The sequence below is a fragment of the Nesoenas mayeri genome (assembly GCF_963082525.1).
Source record: "Nesoenas mayeri genome assembly, chromosome: 7".
Taxonomy (NCBI): Eukaryota; Metazoa; Chordata; class Aves; order Columbiformes; family Columbidae; genus Nesoenas; species Nesoenas mayeri.
In genome coordinates, this window is record NC_137551.1 from 9,246,113 (window position 1) to 9,265,543 (window position 19,431).

The 19,431-nt window shown below is 39.6% G+C and overlaps 1 protein-coding gene across 1 annotated transcript in view; it reads right to left on the reverse strand.

Annotated features, from left to right (window-relative positions):
* The window catches only part of BICC1 (BicC family RNA binding protein 1), a gene marked incomplete at its 3' end in the record, with an annotated part of 99,566 nt that extends 80,501 nt beyond the window's left edge, over positions 1-19,065 (reverse strand). Inside the window, exon 1 of the mRNA XM_080348111.1 lies at positions 18,849-19,065. Coding sequence (XP_080204237.1) covers positions 18,849-19,050 — 202 coding nt within the window. The 5' untranslated portion in view covers positions 19,051-19,065. The remainder of the gene's footprint in view (positions 1-18,848) is intronic.
* Positions 19,066-19,431: the final 366 nt, after the last annotated feature.

Below are 19,431 nucleotides of genomic sequence, written 5' to 3' on the forward strand. Positions count from 1 at the left end.
AGGCATCACGCTACTTCTAAATAAACATCACTACAAGATTTCAAAGCCAGCATTTGAATAAAAGGTTCACCAGTCCACAAACTTCAATAACCTGAGCAAGGCATTCAAGAAATAGCCAGGAAGCGGAGAGTTGTTCTGAAGTTACGTTGCCTACACAAACAGGCCCAAAACACGTTACTCAAATCATAACACTCCTCTGTTTTTACACGCAAGCAAATCATTGCCCACAGTGTATGATCTTGAAGAAAAGTATCTAGCCCCCACCAGCTAATTTGTATTTTTATGAACACAAAGCTATGTCTAAAACTGTTGTTTAAAAGAAACATATAAGCCAGAGAAAATCTACAAAACTCCATTTGTAAAACCTTGTGATACAGAGCAGGAAATGCTTAAGCTAAATTAATGACCACAAGTAAACAAGAAAGCATTGTTTTGTGGTTAGACAACTATAATTCTGAGTTACGCAACCCACTTATCTAGTAACCTTGAGTATTTCTGGAATTAAAGTTTCTCTTTTCCACTTTTAAGACTTAAAGTCCTGCTTCGAAGAGCTGATAGTATACCAAACCCCTTTAAGTTCATGCAAAATCAACTGGAAATAAACTTGTAAACTTAAAGGATATAAAATGTCAAGTGTGAGGAAGTGAAAAATTAAAACAAAGAATGTGCGATTTCTGCCAAAATCTAGAAAAACAAACGAAAAAGAGCAAGGAACTGATATTTAGCCTACTTCTGCCTCCCGTTTCTGTGTGGGAGCTTTAGCTGAAGAAATACTATATTTTTTCAGACAAAAACAGTATTAAGTAGCAAGATATTAGTGCAGCTGACTTAATAAAATGCAATTTGTAAATGTAACTTTCAGGAATAATTTTGTACCATTTCTGCTCATTATTATTCAACTCGGATCTTTTCAATAAAAGTCCACATGAATATTCTTTCTTCTGTGTTATGCAAAGTATCTATTTTCAGTGTGTACAGTAATAAAAACTTGCACACAGGAGAAGTAAGAAAGTTCATCAAAACCTAATCTGTAGCAGAAAATTTTAATACATCATCATGCACATTTATAAATGACCCGAACATGACTTAATATTTTGTATTACCGTTAAGTGCTTGCTGATCAGCACAAGGCACATCTCAATTAATGATGAAGCTATGGTAAGCATCATAACAAGCATCTAGCATATCCCAGCATGACATTTACCAGCAAAGTGGTGCCCTTAAAGTCTATCTTTACATTTTCTTTTCTATGCATATTCAGTACTAAAGCAAAAAGCTCAAAATCTCAAGTACAGTAGTAAGTGCCTCCACTCAGGTGGCATACCAGCCTACTCCTCAAAAACAAATCTCAAAGACAGTCTACAGTACACTGCGTAACAACTGATAAGGCTTACAGCTCTTTTAAATTTGAGCAGATTTTAGGTAATGGGATTACAAATGCAAAAATCATAATTCTTAATCACTAAAGGCAAAATTACATTGCCAGCTACCAATATAAAGCACTGCGGATGAAACATTGTGTAACATCTCTCAACATGTTCTACTTGAAAAACATCCCCGTTTTTATAAACATTGTTCACGTGTTTCGTGCCTGCATAAAGCTTTTGCCAAAACGCTGGCTTTCTAAGTGACATGGAAATGTCACTAATTTGGAAGGAATGTCGGTGAACCAATGAGAAAAATCAAGTCTACTTTAAAATCTTATTTGCCCTGTTATCTGCCAATTTGTGTTGTTTGTAGTTGTCATAATTAACTATAATAATTAACAGACACATTCAGATCTAACTGTTGAACCTGAGCTGACAGTGTACAAAAGCCTTATCATTTTTAAGGTATATATTATAATCAAGGAGCATAAGGTCACTCTGAGGACTTGATAGTGCATAAAACCCAAACCATGGCCAGTGGTTAGACAAAAATATTAACAAAGTGTTGTGCAAAAACATGTAAAGATTAGATTACTATGGCAGCAGATAACGTTGAGATTTTTAACTACTGGAAAGCATGCTTTTATTTAACAGGTACATAAATATTGATAAAGTTATTTAAAAATAAGTCAAGAAATAACTAGCCTAAAGCATCAACTTAAACATCAAGTCAGTCTAGCAAAAGGAAACATTATCTAAAAGTCTTTTTATAAAAAGAACAACAAACAGCTATAATTAAGGAACAGTATAAGAGTGTCCTTGAACGTACTTCTCACTAGGAATTATAAAGATATGTAATATGAGAAAAAGGACTCCTTTATTTATGGAGCCATTTACTCCTGAGATGTACCTAACTGTATTTGATTTATACAATATAAAACATGTAAGCATGTACACATAAATTATTCTAAATTAATTACACAAATTATTTTAATTTACAATAATCATATCTGTAGTTGATATGTGGAAAAACAAGAACACTGTATGAATGCATAATTTCTAATTCAACAAGAGTTTTGTTTCAAACAGGAAAGGGTCTCTGAACAACAAACCTTCCTAAAGAAATACAGTGCACTTGAGAGCAGGGTAAAGTAACTCAAAGTTGGCATTCCCAGACATAAGCATGTACTGAGGTCAGGTTTCTGTGAAGGAGACAAGTTACTCATCAATTAAAAAAATTACTATCTGCTTGTTTGCAATAGCCATCAGCACTATCTTCAGCCAAAAAGGAAAAATATCAGCATTTTAGGTTCAACAGAATAAACAATAAGCAAAACCTCAAGTACTCAGTTTTACTGGACTCACTTTTACTAAATACAAGGACACCTTGGCCACTTGACAGCCAAGGGGACATCAGTTTAGTATTCCAGTGAAAAACAACCACCACCCTGGTATACAGACTGGTCACTACTCCTTGTGTGCTTTTGTTTGGCTACTGTCTCGCTAAACAACAGTGAGTAGTTAATTAATAAATAAAGCAACAATGCCTTGCTCTAGTTCCTAATCAGAGCCAATTAATAAATACTGAAAAGTAGTGCTTTAGTTCTTCGTTCTTCTAAATCTGTGTTAAGAAAATAATACAAAAAATGAAAAACAATGACTAGCAGGAATATAAAACCCCTATTAAGAAGTACACTGTTTACCCAAAAGACAATAATCATTCTCTCTCACTTTCTGAGAACTATTTTAAATGACATGACTTTTCAACACCAAGTTGCAATGCATACAGACAAGTAACACAACCACAGAAAAATCTGAAGCTTTTAAGTGTTCATTACTTTCTCAAGGCTTTATCAAACCCTCATAAAACAAGTCTTTCACACATTGGGTCCGATTTATACTTTTGGGAATTCCTGCAAGTTAAATTTACATTTTAATGCCTTTTCTTCTTGTAATTTAAGAAAAAACAAAACTACACTGACCACCCTCTTAAATGATGTGTTCTTCTCAACATATTGACCCCTTGGCCTTTATTTCACCCTTCTCTTCCACAGTGATTCAGGACAGAGAAAGTCAGGTCAGTATTCTCACAGGTTTGCAAGAACTATGCAAACCTAGAGTAATGCTGAGTATTGCCAACAAGTCACCCAGAAGAGAAAAAAGTTGAAAATTGGAAATTTAAGGACAAGTATCTTGCCTACAATTGCCAACCCTACAGTTTGTTTCTGGTGGGTTTTTGTTTTGTTTGTTTTGGTTTGCTTGTTTCGGTTTGTCTTGTTTCTCCTAAGGAAGGACAGGATAGATCATGGAGTCCTTGCATCAGAAAATGCCTACTAGTAAGGAACAAAAAATTAAACAAGCAGTTACAGCCTTTACTCTTTTCCATCCAAAGCAAGGATACGGAAAGCTTTGCGGCAAAAAATAAACTGTCCACAAAAGATTCCTAACATTCCTCTTCCGTTACAATAATATAGACTTCAAGATGTTCCACAACGTGAACTATAGCTTCGTGCGGTGCAAACCAGCTAACAGAAAAAGAACATTCTTTGTGCAGTTTAAATGGATTAGCTTTAAAACTAAGCAGAAAGGGAAAATTCAGGACTTGCTGCTCTAGTTCCTCAGTTGAATGTTTGGAAAGTTCATGTTTCACGAGCCTTTAAGCAGAGTAAACAGTATCTCAAGGCTGCAGAAGACTGTGCTTAAAGATGAAGATGGTTAATAATACTATAAGTTATATTAGTAGAGTTTTCTTGCAAATGTATCATACTGGAAACTTCCACTTGCAGACGTGAGGTATTTCCATAAGAACTAGCTCTTGAAATCTTGAAGGGGTCCTCATCCAGTAATCTTAAAGGCACTGAGAAATGATAAGTCTCTGCTGAAAGAACTCCAGCAGCAGAGCAGATGCTCAGCTCTGCTGTCACACTGCAGATGCAATGGACACCAGAGAAAAGGAGCATTTTAAACTCAGAAAAATCCTCTCTAAAGTGAAAATGTCCACTTGGAATACGAAGCATACAACTACATTATGCCTCTTCCAGAAAAATGACAAACAGTCCAACCCACAAATGGTAAGTATCAAGCAAAGCCGCCTACTATTGACTTTATTTAACTGGATTCTCCTAGAGTTGCAATTAATCCATAGGAATTTTCCCAGTTTTGCAGCTAGCAGAGACTCCAAGTGATTTTATATCAAGCCTCTACAGTTGAAAAAAAAAAACCCAACAACAACTCAAGTCCACATACAGAAACACAAACCCAAGATTCAGAATACCAACTCCTAACACTGAAATCCAGGTATTCTAACAACAACAACAAGAAACAAAAAACCACACACTTTATTTATTTGGCCACATTCTAAAGACAACACTTACCATGAGTACAACTTATTCTTGGGCTCGAGATACTACAAGTGTCACCATCAACTGCATGCAATAGCACAATGCATCAGAGGTAGCTCCAACACACTTTATGCACTTCCATTATTAAGGAAGAATAATTTTTACTGCCTTTTCTTGAGACAAACTTGACAACTCTGTTTTCTACTGTGCAAATGACTTTATCACTGAATTTATGCTTTTAAGCTTCTTTCTTCATGCTGTTTGTACCAGTGCTGCTTCAACTATTCCAGCTGTCCCTTTAAACTATAATTTGGCTACTGTTTTCTTTTTTTGGTACATTATTAAAAGCAGTGAGGCATTGCATATAATTAGGACTAATTAAGTTGTATGGAAACTAGTCGATTGCTCTGCAAGGAAAAGCATGTAAGTTTATACATTATTCTTTTTCCATAGACACGGCAAAGCTCCCAAAGCTGTCTTGATACAGAGGAAATAACATTGCAATGGCCAGTATAAAAATAAAAAAACTCACAAGATTCTGAAAGTCTCTGCAAATCTCAATTCTGCTTAATTAAAAAGAAAAAAAAAAGAGAAATAACAGTGGTGAAAGCTTGGATGGTCTACTCCATTTCTAGAGTTCATAAGCCTTTATTATAATATTATTAAGACTGCCAAAAAAAGTAACATTTCCTGTTTGCATTTTTTCTTTTATTTTGATTTTGGTTGAATTCGGGTTTCCTGTTACAGCTCAACTGACTTTGACCATAAAATACTTTCAGCTCTAAGTTGCTACCCTGAAATCATGAGACAGTTTGGCTACTATGAACCCACAACCTTGGCAAAACTGATTTGTAGAAATTGATACAAATCTCTGCTGTAACTTGCTGAAAAATAATCACCGAATTTAAGGTGTCAGAAGAAACATCTTGTTTTAGAATAAGACAAATTGGCTTCTGTTGCCTAAGCTGTCAAAATGAAACATTTACCAGCTCTAACTGTGCCAGCATGAGCCCACTTGATCACAGATTAGAGATGTTTCTCCAGAAAAGACAACTATTCTTACATTGCTAGAGAAGCAGCATCAAGGACCAAGCTCAGGCACCAAACCCTGTGTGGATGCTGAGGCAGCTGGCAACCTCTACTTTGTAGTAATTAAGCAGTTCCTGCCAGAAAAATCACTAAACAGGCTGTATTTGAGCAAAAGAAGCTGGTACATACTGGCTTGGACCTGGTATCCATCTGGGGCAGTAACTGCCATTTACAGAGAAAGTACTGGAGTCATTAGAGCACATTAAAAACAAACAAACAAAACATCACAACAGCAAACCTGAATTAAAAATTACATACTAACTTGCCTGAAAAGTTCTCTGCCTCCTAAACAAGCTTCTTCATCTCTTCTTCTGTCCTCAAAAATGTCAGAATACTATCCCTTCAAATACAACGAAGTTTAACTCATTAACTACTTAAAGAGATAAATAGCCTCTGTATTTCTGAACCTGAACTAGAGAGGTACAGCCCAAAACCCAGAATGTTTGAGGTGACTACATCAGTTAGGAGTTGTTAATACAAGAGAACACAGTGAAAGATTTTTCTATTTTATAATTAGAAGAGACTATAATGTTTTAACTTTTGTTGATGTTAAACTCCTTTGCAGGGTATAAAATTACTTGGACATTGTCAAGAATGAATTCTTATTCCTTTGATTATTAAAATGATGTAACAAAGGATAAACTACAACATAATGCTAAATACTAGGGACTTTAAAGTGCTTCAGAATAAGAAGTTCTGTCTGTATGTTTACCATTATCATCACACTGCCAGGTAAAATAGATCTACCTTAAAGACACATATAGTAACTCAATTATTTCAAAATAATTTGCTAGATATTAAGATGATCAGTAAAACAGAACAATACAAATACCTTATGAAGTGAAGACTCAACTGTACTCAAAGCACAATAATCTTAACATCTCTAGAAGATTACAAAATTTATTTGATGGTTGCTGCTTCTCTCTTCTGGAGTAGAATGATGCAAACCAATGATGACTGATGTAGAACCCGCAGCTCTACATCGTGGTCCTCCAGTTTAAATCTTTAATATGGAAGTTAACACGCACTGCCACATCTGAATTTGTTTTACCACTGCAAATAGCAAATGCACTAGTCCTCGCTATCTTACCAGTGCCTCCATTCCAGCAAAGCAGATCTGACCCATGGAAGCTCTGACATATGCACCAGGTCTCCCTGCTCTACACATCACATGGAAAGAGGGCAAGTCTGGGTAGGTAAGAAAGTGTTTACACCAAAGCCTACACTAAAATATGAGCATTCAGCAAAGCTCCGCTCCCTCTGAAAGGGCAGGTTAGAAGAGGAGGGAAGAAGCTGAATATTCCCTGGGCCCCCGCAGCCTGCTCTCGCTCACAAAGTGGCAACAGCCCCAAGTCTGCGCACCAGCTGCAGAAACGCTGAATGTGCTCCAGTCAACCTTGATTCATTACACCGCTGGAAGGAGCGGATCAGAGCCGGTGAGCGGTTTCTCCTCTCCTCTCACAGGACACAAAGAGAGGGGATGGGAAGCTGAACAGAAGCACCAGGAGCAGCTCCTCTTGCAGCAGCACGTCCGGCCAACACACAAGGAGATGTTCCATGCGCACATCCAAAGCTACTGGACTTATTATAATCCTCTTAGTCATGTCTCCGTTTGCCTCTCAGGTCCCAAGATTTCCCGCTTTAAAATGAAAATCTTTCCCATCTGTCTGAAAAACTTGGCCTTTACTCCCTCCTACTACAACTCTGGTCTGGCCAACCTGCCCAGGCAGCCATGTCACTCTTTCCCTATTAAAATATCCTTGTAAATATGCAATTGATATATCATAAGAAAAAAAAAAGTATATGTAATATTTTACATTTTAGTTGGCCTGAATTACATTCTCAACTCAAAACACCACTAACAATACTCAGCTCTATATATAAATACAGAAATACACTTCCAACTAGATACAGATACCAGTTTTAAAAAAAAAAAAACTTAGTTCAGTTACAATTTATCTGTAATCAAAGTTAGCATCCTTCAGGTGGTGAAGTCACCTAAATCAATACTTAACACCCAATAGAGTACTCTTCTAGCACTCACTGCTCCCAAACATTTACAAGAACTCAGAATATAAAGTTTTGTAAACATTTCAAGTTTCGTAAATGTTTCAATATAAAGTTTTGTAAATGCTTCAATATAAACAAAACTTTACAATAAGCCGACCCTACATCTTTCACAGCTTAAGCGATTCCTCATGTTTCAAACGCTGGGATGACGACTTTATTTCTGCCAAATCTCTGAACAATCTGAATATGTCACTGAAGGCCACTTAAAGTAAAAAACCTGACTGCTCCTAAGCAACCCAGAAAACATCCTTATATGTTCAATTGTTCAGTGCATTAAAAAATTTCACACATATTGAGAATCCATGTATTCTGGACCCTAGTAATGGTAATGTCTTCCACGCAGAGGGAGGAAAGAAAATTCTGCAGGATATGTTAGTATTTCAAAAAGGAATTCCTTATAAAGGACTAAAGATTTGATCAAATTTATTCACTGTTTCTGCACATGGAGCAGATTAGAAACAGATTCTCTCTTATCCACTCCAGAAGTAAATTTACTAAGGAAAAACAGCACTTATGTTTGTTTTATTAAAAAAAAGTACTAAGATTCTTTTCCACTATATAAAAAAAAAAAATGTATTCCATATCCAGAGTATTTAATTCAATGCTATTTTAACTGCTTTAACTGCATGTAAACAAAGGCCATCTAAAGTAATTTAGTATGCCACCTTCTATACACTTCTCACCCATGGATGCACTTACACATTCAGAACATGCATGACCAAGTCTTACATTCTTTGATGTGGATCACAATGAAATGAAGTATTTTCATGTCACGTAAGGATAACATGCGTATATATCCTTCATTTGAATTACATACAAATACATATCTGTTATTTAAATATATGTGTTACAGATACAGATACGATTTTAAATGCCTTTGTTTTTTTCTTCAAGTGATTAACTTGTCACTCATCATGGCTTTTGTATCGCAGTATCATCTTCTGCACAGGAACTACCTTACAACACAACATCGCTTCTAGCTCAATTACACTGCAAACAGTTCACCAGATCCCAGTTTATATTTCCACAAGCCATTCAATTATTTTACCATAAAGGTCACAGGGAATTTCTTCAGAAGACATCAATCTGCTATAGCTTTCCATAACATTAAAAATGCATCACTTAATTGACCTAATATTTATTTTGGAATTACAGATTTTGTTTTTTACATTTCTCAAGATGCTTTGTCTTAAGTTACCAATCTCATATATTCAATTGCCATAAATTTACTGCAGGCACAGTCTGAACAGAACAGAGCCAATGAAAATAGATATAATCAAAGTCCTCCATTCACAGAGTTATTGGCAATAGAGGAAAAAGGCAAATTTAAAGGTTAGTTTAAACCACTAATTCAGAGTGGTAATAAAGATTCCAAAAACCAGACTTTGCTTAGAAAGGAAAAAAGTATCATCACCTGTAAGTAGGACAAAAAAAATATATTTCATAAAGAAAAAAGGAAGTGGTGAAAATATATATAAAACCTCACCATGAAACTTTAGAATATCAATGCAATTAATTTTTTTTTTTAAATATATAGGGAGATACTAATAGCACAATTATATCATACAACATGTATGTATATCATAAGCTCAAAAGGACTGAAACAGCACCTTTTTTAAAACTAGGAGAAATCATTAGTATCAACACTTTCTGCCTCCAGTTATCTATTAACATTGCTTCTTTCAGGCCAGATTTACTTGGCTTCATGCTGATTTTCAGAGGTGTTATACTACAAACTGCTTAGATGAATTTCCTTATGAAAATGCTCCAAGTTTTCCTCACAAGGAAATACAGCATAATTCCTTTCCAAGAAGGAAGTTTAACCTGACAAACACCATAATCTGACCTGTTCCATAAGCAGCAGATGATATTTTCATTTTGTTTTGCCAGTCATCTCATTGCTAGTACAAGCAATGAATCTAGCTTTTACAGATACATTGTACCAAGTGAGAAATAACACAGCCCAATCTTTTTTTATATATTATATTCTAGTTCATTCAAGTGAAATAAGCATAAGGCCTCATTTTTTATTTTCCTTGGCATTCATTCTTATTTGTAATCTTTGCTTTCAAAAGCTCTGTAATATTCCAGCATCCAGAGCAAAAACATCCCGTGGCATTGTGACTCCTACAAATAGAAGTTATCTTTGCAAGTTAAAAAGCTGTATAGAAGAACTAACCTAAAGAAAAAAAAAATGACCACCCCATAGTTTCTTAAATAAAATGTTGGACAGGTCTAGAAAAGTAGTTTTAGCAGAAAATGGAACAGAGACCGAGCGAAGCCTCCCAGGCCTGGCCCACAAATAAGTTCAGCAAATGGAAGACGGAACCACTCATGCTTCACTTGCATCTACACATGCTCCTAACAGGCAAAAAGCCAAAAGAGGAATGGAGAGTCGCTTTTTGCTTAATATTTTAGAGAAAACTTCTCCATACAAGTTTATCAAGTTTTCTCTGCAAGGGTATTTTTCACAAGGTTTATGGCAAACTTGACACACCAGGCAAGTACTGGAGTTGCATGGGAATGGGGAATTTGGGGCCACACTGGGGCGGGAACTGCACAGACCAGCTCCTGCCTCTGCAAAAGGGCTCAACCATCAAATCAGACTGGGGAAAGAAAAGCAATTTAATCAAGGTCTTAGGGCAGATCAGTCAAGGATACTGCTTCTAGTCCAGTGACATTTTTATCGGGCTGGATCTGTACCTCTCCAGAGGTGGCGTAACAGCTAAAACATTTAACTGCATACATGCATATCACTTATCAGCTGCTAACTACGGCTTCAAAAAATCTTCAGGTGATTGCAGATTATGTATGTCCTAGCAAGTGACCACACTGCGCTCCAATAATCCTTAGCTTCTAATAAAATGGGTCAATATGTGGTCTTTAAAGTTCTAGGGAACACCAACATGGATAACATTAAAAAACCCCTAAACATTAAAAACAGGAGCTTTATTCCACAGCACTTTAAAACTGTTAATGCCAAGATGCCAAATTCACAAGCCGCAGCTGCTGGCAGCTGGCCATTTGGGAGGCTGGCAGAAGGACTGGAAACCTCATGCCTCTTAAATGCAACATCTATTATTGTCTGTCTTTCTCATCACAAGTGATACTTCCATAAACAGTTCTTAAAACCCCTTACCCTTGAAAGAAAAGAAAGGTAAAGAGCCAGTTCTCTCTTGTTTCTTCTCCCTCACATGTGCAAGAAACAAACGTCATGGAAGGGTACACAGAGCAACAAGTCTTTCTGTGGTTTATACGACAGAATCCAAGCTATAGAGATAACACAACTGTGCCCCAATCTAGGCTGCATTATGAAGACTTGTTTTCACAACTTGCCATCAGTAAGATCAGCAGGACACGGTGTAAAGCACAGCATGGGGTCCATGAACTACACCATGGAACCAGCAAGGCCACTGGAGCCCGCAGTCACCTCCCACTGCTCCACCACCAAACCTCCAGCTGGTTTATCCAGTTCCCTAAGCGAACCCTGATGCCTCAGTTTGAAGTCCAGCCGTTAAGATTAAAGATTTAGGAAGTATTAGTAATTTTTTACCTGTTCAAGAGAATCGCAGCTAAAAGATGCAAAGGCAACCTAAATAACTTTTGACTGCTCGATCAGTATTTTGTTTCACTGACAAGATACTAAAAAGCATCAATAGGCATAAGAAATCTGAAGTTAAAAAAAGAAACACACAACCCTAAATCCTGCCAGAACTTTTTCAAGTGGGATGTACAGGCCATTTTTCCCCAGCAGATGGTTCTTGCTGCCCTGAGGAAGGCAGACTGACCCGTACACTCAGTCACTATTTTATCAAACCCAGAGTACACTCCAGGATGCAAAGAGCCATTTCTATTACTGCTGTCTGATCAAACACTTACCTAAAAATGTGTATCTATAGTCTTATTCAATAAATAACATTAATAAATATTATGCTCCAATATTACAGTCTAATATTAGACTTAATATTTTAACTCAACAATTGGAGACATAAAATTAACATTAAGCTTTGTAGTTAAGAATCTTTTGATTCCTTTACTCTCCAAAGGAGAGACCTCCAATTCCACCATCCATGCTCCCTGAATTAGCACCAGGCACTTCAGGGAGGTACCCACTCATGTGGATCTCCCAGAAAATGTACGAGCCCTTCTGTAGCTGCCCTGCAGGCACAGAGTGCCTGTTACATGCCTTCCCAATTTCTGTGTCCTGGTTTCTATTACACTAGAGATACACAGCCAGGATAATGAGTAGGACAGACCAGTGTTGCTACATGCCCATCAATCTCTCCTCATGCAATCTGGTTTGCAGGGGAAAAATTAAACGTAGTTATGCTACTAGGCAAATGACTTAGCTATTCAGACACCTGGTGTTATCTGGCTTTGTTTTCAACCCTGTACCCATCACATCCATCTTTTCTTGATTAGACAGAGTATTTTCCCCAGTATCCAAAAACTACACTTTTGCATACAAATGTGAGAACTTGTTGAATACCCAGATTCTTCAGACTCTATTAGCTACAGAGATGACAAGAGATAACAGCAGAAGGGATACAGCCCCATGTTTACTATGAGGATCACAGTTACTCCAACAGCTTCACACACACAGAGCGACCTGGCAGAGAGCTGCTATCACACATGAGCGTCCCCTCACAATATCAGTGAACCTTGAACAGGAAATTTTTTGAAAACTATTTATTCCTATTCCAGTAAAGAGGATATCGCTGTAGACATCTTTATATAAATCAGCTATAAAAGTTACTGAAACATGAAGAGTTACATTGCCCCATGCAATACATTCATACTGATCTGAACCAGAGACAAGAAAGCCCCGTCATAAACCAAAAATCAATACTAAACAGAAGGTGCAGATATGTTCAAGGAATGTTTCTACTTGCTTAAGTCAAAATTATTTTTAAAACTACCACTGATTAACAGGTTGCATCTTAAAGAATAAATTCTTAAATCAAGTACTCATTCCTTTGGCTACAAGAAGTATACGCAATTAATAAGCTATCTGAACTCCAACTCGTGTGTAGGCGTATTAGTTTTTATGCTTAAAGTTCATGAGAGTTACTACTGTGTCTTCACTGTAAGGAATACTACTGTAAAAAAAAAAAAGCTATTAGATCTTCGACACAGAGGTCTGAAATTAAAGAAAAGTAGCGTATTTCATTGTTTGACAGGCATAAAGCCAAGAGCCTGAAATAAGTACTCAAAATAGGACATATTTTCCAATGGAGGTAAAGATTACAATATAACCAACAGGAATGTGCAAGCCAGCAATACTTAACTTAGCAGTTCATGCCAAACCATGATAGTCCGTTGTACTACTTAAAAAACACTGAAACTTGAGAAAGTGGTATTATTACAATTGTTAACAAAGGAATGCAAGAACATTTTTAAACTACAAGTCACACAAATTCATTTCATGTATTTATTTTTGTAGAAAGAGACCATTCAGCACTTTAGGGATTTGAAAACCTGACAAAGAATTTGATTTTTTTTCTGCTACATGCAAGTTAAACACCGAATGTAAATGCTATTAGAAAGGTTCCAGTTTCCCCACAACTATGTCCTTGTCCAGGTTATGCTGATACATTGCAAAGAACTGAAAAAAAAATAAAAACCACCAAGAGAAATCTCACAATTTAGTAGAAAAAATATTTTCCTCCTCTAGGAAAAGAAACTGCGTTTAAGTCAAACTAAAATAAAGAGTTTGGTAAGATATTTGAGTAAGAATCTAGTCAAAGAGAAGACACACTTCACATCTCTTCCAGCTCCAACAGGGACATGGGGAACTCTAAACACAGGTATAAATCAACAGCATTCTTAGTACTTTTAACTTCAGTTGCAAGCAAGGTGTAGCAATTATTTTAAGCAGGACAGTACATTTAGTTTTATCATACTGATCCCTGCCACCATCATACCCACCAAAAAAAAAAAAAATCCAAAAGAGAAGTATTAATTCCTACTTACGCATCTGAACACAAAAACACAATGTAAATTTATCACAGAGCTTGCTATGCCCACACAGAAACCATTACACCCAGGACCACTCTAATTCAATTACAATTGCCTATTATGCAGCTAATTCACTCAAAGTCTATTAATTCATTTCTTCATGGTCGAGCCTCTAATAAATCTATGCTTTTTAGCAGTCTCAGCAGAGGCCTTAATTTCCTAGAACATCTCCACTGTCTTCAGTACACTCAAATGCAGGTGTTTATCTTCCCTTCCATCCCCCTCAAACTTTGCTTGTCCCACTTATCAATTTATCATTCTCTGTAGTTGAAACAAACTAGCTGAGAAGTCTAAGAAAAGTATTACAATTACAATTTCCCACATAGTCACGCATTAAGTAGGGAAAAAATACTTGTTTACATAGAGCAAGTTTCACCTGATGGATCAGCAAACAAAATAAATCTGTTCTCATTCAAGCATCAGAACGGGGCATTGCGGAAGTGCAGCCTTGGGATTGGGACACGGCCTCAAGGGCGACCCTCGGGCAAAGGAATCAACAATTGGTTTGCAGTAGATCTACAGTAAACAGGCTTCACCCAGATTAAATTGTGCCCCACTTGGTCTCAACAGATCCTGCTCTGGAAGATGAACCCAGCAGCAAACAGGGTATTCGTGGTGCTGAGTACTCTTCAGAGTCTCCTGAGCACATAGGTCTGTGCTTTTCTTCATGTGTTTAGTTATCAATACCCAACACAAATAATGAATTACCTCATGAGAGAAGGGGAAAAAAAAAAAATCACCACGCATAAAACCACTCATGAAAAAGTCTCTAGATCCCAAAATTAAAATTAACCAAAACAGCCCCCAAACCGAATGCTGATGCATTAAAGAAAACAAACAACCAAAAAAACCACCACACGCAAACACACAGAACAGAGAAAATCTGAATTCTAACAGGCACAAAGCTGTTGTGTTTTTTTTTTTAAAGAAAGAGCCATAGGCATCCACACCACTGCTAGAGATGGACTCTTCTTGAAAAACAGTGACATGGATTTGTTTGGGTTTGTTTTAACCCAAGTACTGTTGCGTGATCTTGCATTATAAAGTCACAAAGTACTTGAGAATGTGCCGTACATACATCCCACTAAAACCTCCAAAGTCTGTTAAAGAAGGTAATGTAGAAAAAGGATTATCTGAAATCCACTGGCGTAACACCTTGTAGCCAAAAATAAGAGACACCATTCAAGAGAAAAAGGTGTTGCGTTTTGCTTTCATTTTGTCGTTGTTTGTTGGGGTCTTTTTTTGTTTGTTTTTATGATGCATGGCCAACTGGGCTAAGTCTATTGATGGCTGTGAAATTAGCCTTTAGATTATACTTTCTGGACAGCTTCACTAAGTTTAGTGTTTTGCATTTTTGTAATAATACTCGGCTGCTATGGTAGCAGGCACTCAGACGTTCCCTAAATCATTCCACAGTATCATCACCTCAGCATTCACCAGAATGTAGTGCAGAGCTGATAGGGTTACTATCAAATACCACCTTCTGTCACTGCTGAAAAGAAAAGCTCACTTTTATTCTTATTTGCTTCCTGGGGAAAAAAAAAATATTCTAAAGGGATCTCTTCACCAACAAACTCTGACAAAGACATCCAGCGTAAGATAGCTGACACCCCACTGCAAAGACAGAGTAGTTTATGGAACACTATTCCAATCAGCTATAAGCAAGTAATGAAACAGTCATACAAAATAGCAGGACACAACAAGAACATAATAATTCTTATGTTCAAGGTTTTTAAAACAGCTTTTGCATTTTCCGATATCCCAAACAGAAAAAAAAGCAGCTCTTAGAGCAGCTCCCTCTACCTTTCATTTAACATTTATCTTTAGGCCATTCAGAACCAAACTTCAAAACACCAAAAATACTAAACCAATTATTTTGAAGTGGAAAAAAATACATATATATACCAGGAGCAGTCTCAAATCCATCAATATTTTCTGACACCTCAATCCAGGCTTGATTTGTGCTTCAGCTACAACTGGTGGCAAACTAGCCACAGCATCTTTTTTTGAAAGAGAGCTACTCAACATCTTGAGCCACAGAAGCACCAAGCCAAACGCTGAGCTGCTTCATATTCTTTCTACTCCTGGTTGCTTTTTCACATTTCATCATTAGTAAACAACAGATGTTGACTAGTAAAAAAATAAGGGATGCCCAAGCAAGAACGAGAACATTTCCCAACAGGTTTCTTCTACAGATGCTGTTTCAAACCTGGCTTTAAAGACAACTGAACTACAGATGACATATTCCTCACTTTCCCATAATATAAGAAAGCTATGGTGAATGTGAGAAGAAACTGCAAGTTTTTAAGCATTTAAAATTAACTTTCACAAGTGTAAACATGCTCTCTAGCAGCCAGTAGAAGCAAATGAAGAGCCTTTAAGCATCTAATATGAATAAGAAGCTGTATTTCCACCAGCTCAAATTAAAAAAAGAAAAAACTTTGGAAAATCAGAAATCTGGTCATCACCACCTAGACTAAAGAGATGTTTCTCTTCCATGATGCCATGTCTATGTATCTGAAGAACTTCCAGGGAAGGATGTGGTATTAGAAACCATAGGAAATGCAACTCTATGAATTTTCTAACAAGTTAGTTTCTGGAGATGGCACACTGCTTCTTCTCCATGGTTCCTTTCCCACTAGAGGGAGTCAAAGTTTACACTCCCAAAAGACAGCAAAAAAAAAAAAGGGGGGAGGGAAGAGGTTAAAAAATAAAATCAACTTTGGCTTGTAACCAGCAGTATAATTGACTCTGAATTTCTGGGTACCAGTTTCAGATCTGGCCTTCATCATGCTCTCCTTGACACCCGGGCAGAGCTACACAGTGATTGAGGTGTTCTACAAGAAAAGGGTAAGTAAAGCCTGCCTTGTAGGAAGTCAAGAGGTGAGATGAAAACTTGTAAAGTACAGAGAGGAAACCGAATGAAAGTGATAATGTTTAACAGTTTAGAGTTTTCAGATAGAAAGAAGTATTATGTTGGCCTCTTGTTTCCTAACAAGCACTTTTTCATTACCAATGAGCCAGAAAGTTTAGCTTTCACACAAAAATCATTTATGACAAAGTCCAACACTTGCTTTTCTTCACAAAAAATGGTAACTGATGTAAAAACCCCTCAAACCACCACCCGAAGCATTTGTGTGCTAGACTGGACACACAGCAACCTCTCATCAAGAAGTAGGCAGGATTCTCTTTGCGCTTATTCACTCTACTCTATCAACCATTATGATGATTAAAAAAAAAATTAAAATATGCAAATGAAAAATCTCAGGTTTTGACACTTGCTGCTACTGGATGACACAACTATACAGTATTTGGACTCTGCTTAGGAGCTTTGTTTACCTTCACGTTTCCTACCTCAGCCAGCAGAAGGAAGGATTGTATGTGGGATGAGATAATGGAAATTTATTTTGCTACTAAAGGAAAATTTTAACGCAACTTTCAATCTTCTTACAGTACTCTAACTTTCAACCATTTTTCCTACCACTTCATACACAGCAATACTTTTTCTTTTCAATACCCACGTTTTTTGTTTTGAGACACTTTGGATGAGCACATTTTTATAAATAGTTGTTGCTGATTACGAGACTTCTGCTTCTCCAAATTCTTTCCTCTTTACTGCATTACATAATGAGATTTTTCTACTAGCACTGAAGTATTAACTGATTAAAGATTAACTCACCCCCAGGAGACAGAATCTCAATTAAAAAAATTCCAATCATTGCAGCCACCAAGTCAAACCACAGCTCTTCAGTGGCCAACCCAGCTCACCCGCTCTGCTCCTCCATGGCTGCTCTGCCAGGGGATGGTGGGGCAACGAGTGCCCACAGCTCCATAAGTGAATGAAACGCCTTCCATGCCACAGGAACAACAGTGAGATATTTGCAGGGGTCTATTTGTTTTGAAATTGTAAGTAAATATGTGAGTTACCATGTCAAGTGTTAGCATTGAATGTTTACAAAACAGTAATCCCAGAGGAAGGAATATGCTGCTCCAAACCACCTTCATCTTCCTTTGTTGATCCAAACATGCCCTGAGAGCTGACATAGTAAGACCTGAAACTCACCTCCGTTCTCAGGGGCTCTTCAGGGCAGAGAGCAGGGAACACCCCAGGGGAATCACCCCTCTCAGCAACATCCTCAATCAGTTTAAATCTATTATGCTGCTCTTTAGCAACAAAACCCACAATCGCTACTCATGCTACTTTGTCAAAAACTGCCTACGTAACTTCCACTCAGAGATAATTCAAAACATACCGGGATAAAATATGTAGTCTTAAGCTAAAAAAAAAAAAAAAGAAAAAGAAAAAAAAAGTAGAAAGCAGAAGCCAGGCAGAGCAAGTCCCGCGGCACGGGCTGTCAGCCCTCCCCTGCCGTCCCGCTCCCCCGGCCGGGCCGACTGCCCTCGGAGCCTCCCTGCCCGCCGCGCGGCGGCCTCGGCCGTTCCTCGAAAGCCCAGAGCCTGAACCGCCCGGACCGGGCGAGGATTTGCTGTTCTTAAAGAGGGATTTCTGAGAGCCCTCGACCTGCGAAGCCGCAGCCCCGCGGCGCGCCGGCTGCCACCGCGGGAGAGTCCCGGCGGGGCTGGCCACCGGCACCACCCGCCACGCCGGGGCCGGCCCGGACCCAAGCGACATCTGACGCCCGGGGGTGCCCCGTCAGCCGCTCCCCGGCCGCGACACTGGGCTCCGCTCCGGGAGAGCGGGGAAGACAAGGAGCCGGTTCCCCCCAGCCCGCACAGTCCCGTCCGGGGAGGCCACGACGGCGCCGGAGAGCCTAGGACCGGCCCGCGGGGTTCCCGCCGACCCAGGACCGCCCCTCTGTGGCGACGGACGGGCTGACAAGAGGACCCTGGCCCGGCGGCGAAGTGCAAGGCCGGACCGGGCGGGCCAGGGACGCGGCCCTTCCCCTCCCAGTTCGCCGCCCCGCGCCCCCAGGGGACCGCCGCCGCCTCTCACCGCCCTCACCTTGGAGCATGGCCTCCAGTTTCTTCCTGTCCACCCGGAATCGCTCCTCGCCCCACTCGGGGCTGTGCAGGGGCCGCGGCGGGCCGGCCGAGTCCTCCTCGGAGCCGGGCACGGGCGAGTCGGTGCTGCGCTCGCTGTTGGAGCCCGGGTCGGAGAGCGGCTGCTGCAGGTACCCGCTCAGCGGGTCGCACTGAGCCGCCATGGCGCTGCCAGGCGGACCCCGCCGCCGCTCCGAGCCCCACTCGGCCGCCTCCCCGCGGGACGCTATCTGCCCCCACAGCCGCCCCCCCGGCTCATCCCAGCCGCCGCCGCCGCCTGCCAGAGTCCCGGCCCCGGCGCCGCCGCCTGCGCCCGCCTCTGCCTCCGGCTCCCCGCCGACTGTGCGCGTCCCCGGGCCGGCGGCGGCGTCCGCGGCTCGGCGGCGCCCCCAGCCCGCCCGCAACCCGCACAGCATCTCCGCCTCCATTGGGCCGCCGCCGGCCCGCCGGGGAGGGGCCGGGGATATCCCTGGCCGCGGCCCGGGAGGAGGGGGCAGCGGCGCGGCGGCGGGAGGAGGGAGGGGAGGGGAGAGGGAGGGAAGATG